Source organism: Pantherophis guttatus, chromosome 2 (genome assembly GCF_059756535.1).
Source record: "Pantherophis guttatus breed Tessera chromosome 2, ASM5975653v1, whole genome shotgun sequence".
Lineage (NCBI taxonomy): Eukaryota > Metazoa > Chordata > Lepidosauria > Squamata > Colubridae > Pantherophis > Pantherophis guttatus.
The window spans coordinates 133,769,114-133,782,125 of NC_142064.1; the positions used below are offsets into that span (position 1 = coordinate 133,769,114).

A 13,012-nucleotide genomic window follows, 5' to 3' on the forward strand; every position below is an offset into this window, starting at 1 on the left:
TACCACACTTTCACCAACTGGTTTATCAAATTGCAAATGCCTTAAATTTCCTAATTTTTATTTTAAAAAAATGTGTGTGGGGGGGTTTGTTTTCTATGATTTTTATTATGTTTTATGCATTAAAATGGGCATACTTAAGTTGCTGTTATCCAGTGGTGGGTTGCCCCTGGTTCGCACCGGTTCTATAGAACCGGTAGTAAAACCGGCGGGAGGTTCCGCCCACTGACCCCGACATCATCAAAATGCTTCTACGGCTGCACGGCCCCGTTGTGAACTGGTAGTAAAGGTAAGTAGAACCCACTCCTGCTGTCATCTGCTTGTGAGCATCTGAATGCCAGAGAGGGATATGCATGTTTTAAATCAATGTAAAACCTAGATTACTAGCTGATATATTTGTTCAACACTGACCTCATATTACATTCTGGAGAGATAAAAATAAGCTAAAACACCCTTGGGTGAAGCTTTTAATTTTAAAACAAAGTTAGATGAAAAAGGGAACGGATCACAAAAGAATACATGACCAAAAAAAAAAAGAGTCACCAAACAACAAAAGAGAAAAGAAATATACATGTCTGCATGTGCTTCTTTATAAATCTGGATGAAAGCTAAGGAAAAAAAGATTTCTAATACAAATATAGGAGGTTTGAGGTCTCACTGCCTTATGGTGGTGATTAGGTGACTTGGTTCCCTCCTTCTGGATGGTCTGCTTGAAGACTCCCTTCCCTCCTTCTCTCCCTTTAAAACAGGTATAGACTGGACAGCCCATCAGATAAAAACTGCATCAAGTTAATGACTGTACCTCTTCAACTAGGACATTTAATCCCAAACAATCTTGAACACCAGGGCCTGGTGGCTCAGCAGACTGATAGCATTGTGATTAACACCAGCTGTCTGCAATTACTGTAAGTTCGAATCTCACCAGGCTCAAGGTTGACTCAGACTTCCATCCTTTCTAAGGTAGGTAAATTGAGGACCCAGTTTGTGGGGGCAATAAGCTGACTTTGTATAAATATACAAAAGTATGAAGGCTATTGCTTAACACATTGTAAGCCGCCCTGAGTCTCCTGAGAAGGGCGGCATATAAATCAAATTTAAAAAAACCCAAACAAACAATTTTTTGGTAACAAATTATTGCAAAGAGAGGTGTCAAACTCAAGGCCAGTGGGGTGCTTAAATGCGGCCCGTGGGGCTGGCCTGGAAATATCAAAGGACTGGCCCGCGGTGCTTCTGCTGTCCAAAAACGGCCCATTTTTCGGCTGGCAGAGTGCTGCAGGAGGCCATGGAAGGTGAAAACAAGGTTCAGGGGAGCTGCATGCAGCCCTCCCGTGCCAGTTTTGGCTGGTAGGGTGCTGCAGGAGGTGTCCGTCCTGTCTCCCCCCTCCCCTGCCTACCGGCCCGCAGAAAACTATAATGCTGATCTGGCCCTCGAAGAAATCCAGCTTGACACCCCTAGTGTAGAGGTACTGAGTTGGATGCAGACAGAAGAATGAATTTTTTTCAGTGGAAGAGAACAGCAATGACACTTAGTCTTATATACCGCTTCACAGTGCTTTACAGCCCTCTCTAAGCAGTTTACAGTGTCAACATATTGCCCCCCCCCAAACAATCTGGATCCTCGGTCTTTTCCAGTTGTATGTCCTTTAGATGTGTTGGGCTGCATCTCCATAATTTTCAGCAATTCCAGAGAAAAGTCTTTCTTAGGAATCTGAATTCTTCGTTTAAAACTAATTTTTGCATTCGGGTAACACATGCTATAAAACCAGGGGTGTCAAACTCAATTTCATTGAGGGCCACATCAGGATTGTGGTTGACCTCAGGGAGTGGGTGGGCATGGCCAACTTAGTGGGTATGGCTGACTGGGTGGGTGTGCTTGACGCCACTCCGCAAACTTGACGCCACTCCCCAAACTGCTGGCATGTTTCCTCTTCGCATTGGGTAGACCGGGCTGAAGCTACATTGTCCCGATCTTTCCTCTTCACACTGGGTAGACCAGGACAGCCCATGGGCCGGATCTGACCACACCGCATGCCAGATCTGGCCCGCAGGGCTTGAGTTTGACACCCCTGCTATAAACTATGCATCTAGTACCTGTTCAGAAATGTCCCATTGGGTTCACTTGGAGTTATTTTGAAGAAAGCGTACTTAAGGTTGCAGAAAGATATTGTGCTATATGGAGGAACTGAAGTGATGAAAATTCCAAGGTCAAAGGCTTGATATAGGATGGCCCCCAGGCTAACAGTAGTTAACAAATACAATTCAAGTTGATTCAGTGGATAGCACTTATAAAAACGCATCCACTCTGACAATGTCCCAGTAGGGTCCTATTGAGAAAATGGATCTGGATGGACTTCTCTCAAAGGCCTCTTGCTCTTCTCAGCCAAACATAAAGTTCTTCTAAGCAAAGAAGTCCAAGCAAATTTGAGTGGAAAGCCTAAAATGCTTTGACCTCAGTACTCGTTCACCAGATCCTCAGTGCCCAGTCTTTGCAGCCTTTGTAGAGCACACTCAGCTTGCAGACGAGCCTCTGGTTCAGGGTCCCAACAGTCTTCCAGGAGCTCTTGCAAGGAAATAGATACCTAGGGGACAGGAGAGAGAAGAGGAACAGCAATTGTCAGGAAGAGACAAGAGGAACTCCTACTAGAAGACTTAGAACCTTGAATAACAGAGTTGGAAGGGACCTTGGAGGTCTTCTATTGCAACCCTCTGCTTGAGCAGGAGAACCTATACCATTTCAGACAAATGGCTGTCCAGTCTCTTCTTGAAAGCCTCCAGTGTTGGGGCACCCATAACTTATGAAGGCAAGCCGTTCCACTGGTTAACTGTTCTGTCAGGAAATTTCTCCTTAGTTCTAGGTTGCTTCTCTCCTTGATTAGTTTCCATCCATTGTTTCTTGTCTTGCCTTCTGGTGCTTTGGAAAATAGGTTGAACCCCTCTTGTTTGTGGCAGCCCCTCAAATATTGGAATAGTGCTATCATGTCTCCCCTTGTCCTTCTTTTCACTAGACTAGACAAACCCAGTTCCTGCAACCGTTCATATGTTTTAGCCTCCAGACCTCTAATCATCTTTGGTGCTCTTCCCTGCACTCCTTCCAGAGTCTCAACATCTTTTTTGTATTCTACCATCTTTTTTGGTAGTATTCCAGTACTACCAAAACTGGAAGTACTATTCGAAGTGTGGTCTTACTAAGGCTTTATAAAGTGGTACTAGTACTTCACATGATCTTGATTTTCTCTCTCTCTATTAATGCAGCCTAGGATTGCATTGGCTTTTTTGGCTGCTGCCAATACATTGTTGGCTCATATTTAACTTCCTCCCTAGTGGTATGTGATACTGATATAGTTATATTGATATTGTTTCCTAATTGCTTATTTGTACCCTATGATTGGACACACAAGGAATTTGTCTTGGTGCATACGCTCTCAGTGTACATAAAAAGAAAAGATACATTGTCAAGAATCATAAGGTACAACACTTAATGATAAAGTCTTATACCTTATGATTCTTGACAAATGTATCTTTTCTTTTTATGTATACTGAGAACGTATGCACCAAGACAAATTCCTTCTGTGTCCAATCACACTTGGCCAATAAAAAATTCTAGTCTAGTCTAGTCTAGTCTAGTCTAGTCTAGTCTAGTGTCTTATTCTAGATGTTTGCCGTTTGCATCCTTCCCAGCCAGTGCTGATGAAGACCTGGGAATCCAATGCATCTGGAAGGCATAGCAAAAGCTGTTGCAGGAGGTGTGACACGGGGTGCAAATAAGCCTCCTGTATCTGGAATAAGGAATTTCAACAGAGCTTTTGTGGCTAGTCATTCTAGTGAGACCCCCATCTCTAATACAGATGTTGGGGAACGTGATTTCTCTGCGCATAACTAGGCAGACTTTGGACTTGAGAAAGCTAATTTTTTAAAAGAGAATTTTGACATCCACCCAGCTGCAAAGAGACATACAATTCTGAAATCAGGCTTTCATTTAGTGTATAAGAACCCTCCTTTTCAAAGCAAACTCTACCATTGGTTACTCCAAGCTCCTCCTCCTTCAACTATTTTTAGCACAAGGCAAGGGAGTTATTTTGTTCCTCTTGCCACTAATAAATAGGAAATGAAATTCTTAATGAACTAATGTAAAATACCCAGAGTTCTACCAGTGGATCCAGATTTAACTTCTATTCTCCTTGCTGTCATTAAAAGATCATGGTTCTGTTCACTGAGCCTCCCCTCTTGTCTTTAGCCCCAGATCTTTTCTCTCCATTAAAGTTCTCTAGGAGCTTGTTCCATCTTCTCCTGCGATAATCACCTGATGGATTTGTCCCCATGACAGTTGCTCCTGCAACATTCCTATCATTTTGGCTATCTTTTTTTTGTTAGATTAATCCAGAGGTGGGGAACTATGGCCCTTTTATGACTTGTGGACTTCAACTCCCAGAATTCACGGCTGGCTCAGGAATTCCAGGAGTTGAAGTCCACATGTCATAAAAGAGCCATAGTTCCCCACCCCTGGATTAATCCCTTTCATTCCTTTTACTGCATCTAGATTGGGTCCAAGGTTTTGTTGTGCTGCCCTAAGAGCAAAAGGGCATCAGGGCTCTTGCCATTTCCACCTCTCAATTAGGTAATACTCCCAAACCTCCATCAGCCATGCAGTATTTTTGTTCTCCTCAGCTTCTGCCTTGAACTCGGGCCACTATCTCAGGGCAGGAAAAATATTGCCCAAGGGTCAGTGGTGGAATTCAAACTTTTTACTACTGGTTCTGCGGGCGTGGCTTGGTGGGCGTGCTGTGATGTGGCTTGGTGGGTGTGGCAGGAAAAGGATCCTGCAAAATCTCCATTCCCTCCTCACTCCTGGGGAAGGATCCTGCAAAATCCCCATTTCCTCTCCACTCCTGGAGGAAGGATATTGCAAAATCTCCATTCCCTCCGCACTCTGGGGCCAGCCAGAGGTGGTATTTGCCAGTTCTCTGAACTACTCAAAATTTCCGCTACCGGTTCTCCAGAACCTGTAGAACCTGATGAATAGCACCCCTGCCAAGAGTCAAATACAGGCTTATCCTATGTGTGGCCTCCAGAACTGACAGGGCCGACTTTTCAACCTGTGTTCAATCCTTTTTCTCTTTTTTGGCAGAGGGACAGGGCTAAGGCACAAGCTGTGTTTCTTTAGCCTTGCATGGTTTAAGGGACCCAATTATATTTCTTAAACTCAACTGCTGGTCCATCCTCTTTAGGAATGTGGCTGACAACATATTGTCTAAAGCAGGGGTCACCAACCTTTCGGACCTCAGGGACCACTAAATTCATAATTTTAAATCCCGCGGACAACTAATACAAATCCAGCGTGCCGCTTGCTGAAGCGCCTGGACTCCCAGTGACAGGATGGGGTCCTTCAGGCACTTAGTTTGGCTGCCTGTTTGGACCTGTTTCCCACAGAAAACAAAACACCGCCCCCTCTTGCACCATTACCTCGTTCCAGCTGGCGAAGGCTGTGCTACTCCTTGTACATTGCACCACCTGCAAAATTACACGTACCTCCCTCTGTGGCAGAGATTTCCAACCCCACCATGAGCTGCCTGGCCGGTCCCATATTCCAGAGCTCTAGTCACAGGACTGGCCATTAATCATCCCGGAGCAGCTCCTCCACCCGGGTGCGCCACGGACCACCAAAATTTTCTCACGGACCACTGGTTGGTGACCTCTGGTCTAAAGCCTACTGCCCCATATTCAAGCCTACGTATGTTGTGGTTTAACGTACTTGCCCAAATGTTGTCCAAGTTGGTGGGACGATTGGTCTTCGTCTTTCCTCAACAGCCAACCTTCGCAGTTCACTGTACGTAGGGCTGCTGCCTAATTCTGCTTCATAGGCAAGCTGGAATGGGGGAATGTTGTTCTCTGAAGAGACAAAAATGTCCTGTCCTTTCAAAGCAGGGTTTGTGCAAACACACGTGTGGGCCAAGCATATCCAGTGCACGAAGAGCAAAGTTATTGCTTCAGCTGACTTCTTCACACTTCACAGTACCTACCCATCCCATAACAAAATTCCACTTTCAAATAATTGCGGCATTGCTGGACAGTGGTTATCCCTGGGCTCAGAGTCCCAATCTGTTAGTACAGGTAGTCCTCCATTTATGGCCACAACTGAGCCCAAGGTTTCTGTTGTTAAGCAAGACAACTGGGAATTTTGCTCCATTTTAGGACCTTTCTTGCCACAGGTGTTAAGTGAATCTCTGCAGTTGTTAAATTAATACCACAGTTGTTGAGTGACTCTGGCTTCCAACCAGTTGCCAAGCGTCTGAATTTTGATGAGGTGACTGGGGATAGTGTGCAACGGTCGTAAGTGTGAAAAATGGCCATAAGTCCCTTTTTTTTTAGTGCCTCTGTAACTTTGAATGGCCACTAAACAAATGGTTGCAAGTTGAAGACTACCAATAAAGGAGACTCGGCAGGTTGCACTGCTATTAGTGGTCACTGACACCCCCTGTGTACCGATATTGATTCACAAAAGGAAAGGCAGAAACTAGTTATCCGTTTACGGTTGTTGGTGCTGAAAATTATCAAGAGAAAGCGATTCGTAGGAGTTAATATACCAAAAGGAATCTTTAGTGTGTTGCTGCCTATTTTCATCCTGTCACCTTTTGGGGGGGTTGAGCCTTGCATGTGGGCAAAGAGCCTTGGTAGTACAGGGGTTTAAGGCACCCTGTTATTAAGCTGCTTAAGACCAGCTGCCTGCAATTACTGCAGGGTTCGAATCTCGCCAAGGCTCAAGGTTGACTCAGCCTTCCATCCTTTCTAAGGTAGGTGAAATGAGGACCCAGTTGTGGGGGCAATAAACTGACTTTGTATAAATATACAAAAGGATGAAGGCTATTGCTGAGCACATTGTAAGCCGCCCTGAGTCTCCGGAGAAGGGCGGCATATAAATCAAATTAAAAAAATGTTAGATATAAATGCCTCTTTCCCTACTCTGTAAATAATGTATATAAGGAATATCAAGGGTTAACTGACTCTCTGACTTATAATGTATTCATGACTCATCACTTGTACATATAGCTCCACCCATTGTGTATATAAGAAGCTGATCACCACTTTTACCTTGCTTCTATCTGTAAATATTCAGTGAATATAGAATGCCATCTGTGATTAAACAGAGCTTTATTTGAATATATAATTCTTATCTTAATTATTGAGTCTGATCCTGAAAATATTGCAACAATCTGGTAGCAGAGGATGGTTGGATAGACTCAATAAGGACTCGATAATGCCAAAAAGAGATAGACCCAACACCAGAGCATACAGTAAAGAGATGGAAGAAGATTCAGAAATAATAGATGAATCCACAAACGCTATTTCAAATGAACCTGAAGAATATACTACAGAAGATGAAGAAATAATAAATGAAGATGATGAACAAAGCGAAGTAGAAAACAACGAACTCAGGTCAGAAATATTAAAGATATTGAAAAGTCAAAAGAGTGATGAAAATCTCATCGCGAAACTCCAAGATGTAATAAAGAACAACGGAGCAGCGAAAGAGAAACACATCACCAATAAAAAGACTAAAGACCCAAAAACAGTAAGTGCTGAATTTGTAGACAAAAATACAACGAAGAGGGAGAACAGCGGTCCCGCGCGAAATTTTGAATGGCGGCCATCTTCATTGCAACTGACTCCCATAATGGATGAAGCTGAGCCAATCAGAAAGCCAGATTCAAAATGTCTGGCGCGAAAAACTCTGCACGACATGAAAAATGAGAAAGAAAAATCGCACACCTCTGAAGAATCAGAGACGGAAAATGAAGAAGACTCAATAAATTTACAAATAGAGTCTGCCATGAAAACGCTGTTTGCTGCATTTGGACCGAAATTAAAAATATCCAGAAAGTCACCGGAGAAGCAAGCAAGCAAACCAGCAAATCGAAGACTGCCTAACACTACCCAGAACTCGAGGACAGCGACGCCCGAGCCCAGAGAACCTTCTACGACGAAGCCACGAGCAAAATGAGAACTGCGCATGCGCGAAAACTCGAAGACAGCCCGGGAAGATTTGAATTTCTGGAAGAGCCACACAGACTTGTTGCTGACATCCCCACACCTTTCTGCAACTTTAGACATTTACAAGATCACGGACTGCCTCAAGTTGTGAGTAACGGTCAAAACAATATAGGGAACTTGCCCAGCGATTTTCCAAAATTGAAGGTGGATGGAAATAACCTGCAAGAATGGTATCAACAGCTTCAGGTTATTTTCATGAAAGAGAATCTGCTATTTTTCATTACCAATCCCCCAAGAAAACCTTGGGCTTTAAAGATAGATAACCTACACCATAGAGCCTTTTTTATAATAATAGCTAGTATATCTCCTGCAATGTATTATAGCATCAAATCAAATTTGACTGTCTCAGAAATCATTCAATATATGTTTAATTTGTTTCACAGCAACAGTGTAGCCACTACAACAAGGATGTCTAAAGATTTCTTTTCATCCAGAGTAAAACCAGGGGTTTCTATAAGTGAACATTTAATATATTTAAACAGAGTAAGAGCTGAACTACAGTTAAGAGGGGAAGTAATCTCTGACCAAACAATGAAAAGTGTTATTATCAATTCACTTGATTCATCATGGGACAATTTTATGTCACATTTAGATACCATTAACCTAGGATATCTATCAATAGAAAATCTATCCAATAAATTGATAACTGAGGATAACTACAGAAAAAGTCGCTCTAATAATCATACGGAACATAGAACTCTCAGGAAAGTAGCTTTCCAAGACAGACATAATGAATCATATAGATGTCATAATTGTGGATCCAGAGAACACAATAGAAGAGATTGTCCCAGATTTTCAAGAGAAAGGCGTAGACCAGAATACACAAACAGATATAATTATAGGCAATCTTCTGTAGACAGACACAGATATAGAAGCCCACCAAACCACAGAGAAAATAGAGGGGGCAGAGAAAATTCAAGAGATAGAAAATCTGGTTCACTAAATGGATTAAATAGACATGACAATACAAAAACAATGCGAAATGATAACAATAATTGGCTTATAGATTCTGGGGCCACAAATCACACCACCAATAATAAAAGTATATTGTCTTCTTTCACAGAAGATAAGTTTATAATAAAAGTAGCTAACCAAGAAAAGGTTCAAGTATTAGGCAAAGGAAATGTAACTTTACCTGGTTTAGGAGAAATAGAGGGGGTATTGCTAGTACCCAAAATACCACATAATATATTGAGTGCTTTAAAACTTAGCAGAGAATCTAACATTAATATTACTTTCTCAAAGGGAGAAGCAATCCTTGAGAAAAATAAATGCAACATAGGTACTGTAATGATTAAAGGGGGACTACCTTACTTCATAGCAAAGGAAGAATGGTTACATAATGTTGATTCAAATGTTGAAGAATGTATAGAAACTGATGATGAAAATGTCAGCAATAGTGACAATGATGATTGTAAAATAACCCATGATCATAATGATACACATAATTTAAAAAAACCAAAAATAGGAAAGCCTATTCATGATGAATGTGCTCATATATTGCACAGAAAGTTAGGACATGCCAGTTTTCCTGTAGTACAAAAAATGACTGAACACGCAGAAGGTATCAAAATAAAAAATTGTGAAAACTATTTAGAATGCTCAGTATGTAAATCTACAAAGCTGAAAACTAGTTCCAAACCAAAAAAATCTACTAGAACAACCAATAAAGTTTTTGACTTAGTACACATGGATCTAGTAGGACCGCTTACCCCATCAATCACATATAAGAAACGTTATTTTTTAACAATAGTGGATGATTATAGCCGCTATGGTTTTGTTTACACATTAAAACATAAAGATGAGACCTTTCAAAAATTTAAGGAATTTTATAAACGCATAGAGACACAACACAATATTAAAATAAAACAGATCATGACAGATAGAGGATGTGAATTCATGTCTCAAGAATTCTCTCAATGGTTAAAGGATAGAGGAATGCTACATTACACTTCCAGTCCATTTTCAGCATTCCAGAACGGAATTGCAGAAAGAAAGAATTCCACATTACAAACCATGATTAGATGTACATTAGAGGATGCTGGTTTAGGCAAACATTTTTGGTCAGAAGCCCTACACTATTCAAATTATACACAAAACAGGACATGGTCCAGCATCATAAATAAAACACCATACGAGGTGATGTATAATAGAAAACCAAAATTGGCACACATGCATATCTTTGGGGTCACCGCAGATGTACACATACCTAAACAATTGAGAAGGAAGGGAGAAAATGTGTCCAGAAGGCTTAAATTTATGGGATATGAAACTGGCACAAAAGGATATAGGTTCATTGATAGTAATAATAAGTTTATAGTTTCCAGATCAGCCGTGTTCCATGAACAGGCCAACTGGTCTAAATTACACCTTAATGAAATATTCCCAAACAAACACCTAGAAACAAAACACCATAAAGAAAGAACTGTAAACATACAAAATACTAACAAACATAAGAACAAAACAAAAACATGGACGAATAGCCAACACAAAATAAAAATTGATACATTAACAAAAAAGGAAGCAAGATATATGCATGACAACAATAGTAAACCAGAAAGAACTTTTAGAAGCAACAGAAATAAAATGCCAAACAAATATAAGGATTACATAATGAACATGAATAACGAACAAACAACTCCCAATACATATGATGAAGTTCTAAAACTTCCCCAGGAAGAAAAAGAAAAATGGGAGCTTGCTATGAAAAAAGAAATGGAAAGTTTGCAAGGATTAAATGTGTTTACACCCATAACTGCTCCTAAAGATAAAACTATTATTGGCACCAGGTGGATATATAAAATTAAAAATTTGGAAGGAGGCAATTCATTATATAAAGCTAGGTTAGTTGCTCAAGGCTACGCACAAAAATATCCAGAGGACTATACAGACACTTATTCCCCTACTGTAAGGACCGAGAGTGTCAAAACAGCTTTAGTGGTAGCATCAGCACTCAACCTTGATGTATTCCAATACGATATACAAACTGCGTACTTACACGCAAAATTAGATAAGGAAATATATGTAAGGGCCCCTCATAGTCAATACACTAATAGGAATGAGACTTGGTTGTTAAACAAAAGCTTATATGGATTAAAACAATCCGGTAAAAGATGGTATGATTGTTTAGTGAAAGTACTCAATACCATGGGTTTTAATGCAACCTCTGCTGATAACTGTTTCTTTATCAAAAGGAGTAATGATTGTATTGAATTTGTGTTAATTTACGTAGCTGATATATTAACAAAGCCTTTGCCCGGTAAACAACATAAATATCTAACTTCCAAACTGCATGTAATGTATAGTCCTGAACAAGAATGTAATTGGTGTCATACAACCAATCGGCATTTAGAGGGGGATTTGTTAGATATAAATGCCTCTTTCCCTACTCTGTAAATAATGTATATAAGGAATATCAAGGGTTAACTGACTCTCTGACTTATAATGTATTCATGACTCATCACTTGTACATATAGCTCCACCCATTGTGTATATAAGAAGCTGATCACCACTTTTACCTTGCTTCTATCTGTAAATATTCAGTGAATATAGAATGCCATCTGTGATTAAACAGAGCTTTATTTGAATATATAATTCTTATCTTAATTATTGAGTCTGATCCTGAAAATATTGCAACAAAAAAAAAAAAAAAAAGATTGTCTTTAGTCTTAAAAAATGTGCACTTTCTTGCTCTTACCTGCAGAGCAAGCAACCTTTCTCAGCCTTGTCAACTTTAAGATTTGTGGACTTAAACTTCAAGAATGCTGACCGGAGAATTCTGGGAGTTGAAGTCCACATATCTTAAAGTTGACAAGGTGGAGAAACACTTCTGTAGAGGGATAAAATCTTTCACATTGCTGACACATACTGCTATTAAACGTTGGTGGCCTCTCAGTAACACATGCTCAGCCAGTGTACAAGTAGTTCTCAACTTACAACAGTTCACTTAGTGACCGTTCAAAGTTACAGCGGCACCGAAAAAAGTGACCTACAACCATTTTTCACACTTACAACCATTGCAGCTTCCCCATGGTCACGTGTTCAAAATTCAGACTTGGCTTGGCAACTGACATATTTATGATGGTTTTGCACAGGGGAGAAATCTACTTTCCTTCCCTACCGGTTTGCCAATGTGCACGTGCCGTCATCTGCGCATGCACAAAGCCTTCTGCGCATGCGCAGAAGCTTAAAATGTCACAAAAAAGTGACGCCATGATGTCCGCATGGGTGGGCGGAGCTTCCCGCATCTGCTGCTACTGGTTCGCCTGAACCGGATGGAACCGGATGGATTTCACCCCTGGTTTTGCAGTGTCCCGGGGCCATGCAACCCCCTTTGGTGACTTTCTGACAAGCAAAGTCCATGGGAAAGTCAGATTCACTTAACAAATGTGTTACTCACTTAAGAGCTGCAGTGATTCACTCAACAACAGTGGCAAGAAAAGTCATAAAATGAGACAAAACTCACTTAACAAATGTTTCATTTAGCAACAGAAAACTTTGGACTCAATTATGGTTGTAAGTCAAGGACTACCTGTATTCCAATCCAGCCTCTACTCTTAAGAAAAATACTTTTTGCATGGAGGACTCTGCCCATTCCCTGGATACAAGCTCCAATTTATTGACTTGGAACATGCAATATTTTTCTCCTTCCACAATCTTTTCTCTTTAGCAATAGGTCTTGCTAGGAGACTAGGGGTCTGGCTAGCGCCCAGATAGCCTGGGGTGCTTTTGCTCATGCTGCTCCATCAATGACTCCATCTCATTGTACAGAGATGAGTCACTGTACTGCTGGAAATGATGTCTCGAAGCAACAGAAGCCTCTTGTCTCAAGTGATTTAAAAGGTCATACAAAATCTGAAGAAGAGAAGGGGGAAGAGGAAGCAGAATGAGACTGAGTTCAATAAGACCAAGATCATATAATCCCACCCCGGAAGTCTACGGTTCAGCTTTATCCTTTCAAGCTGAACGT

The 13,012-nt window shown here is 40.9% G+C and overlaps 1 protein-coding gene across 1 annotated transcript in view; it reads right to left on the reverse strand.

Annotated features, from left to right (window-relative positions):
* Positions 1-436: 436 nt before the first annotated feature.
* Positions 437-13,012, reverse strand: part of AMHR2 (anti-Mullerian hormone receptor type 2) — a 50,873-nt gene continuing 38,297 nt past the window's right edge. Inside the window, exons 9-10 of the mRNA XM_034412170.3 lie at positions 5,747-5,883; positions 437-2,576 (exon numbers count right to left, since the gene is read on the reverse strand). Of these exons, the coding sequence (XP_034268061.2) occupies positions 2,448-2,576; positions 5,747-5,883 (266 nt within the window). The 3' untranslated portion in view covers positions 437-2,447. The remainder of the gene's footprint in view (positions 2,577-5,746; positions 5,884-13,012) is intronic.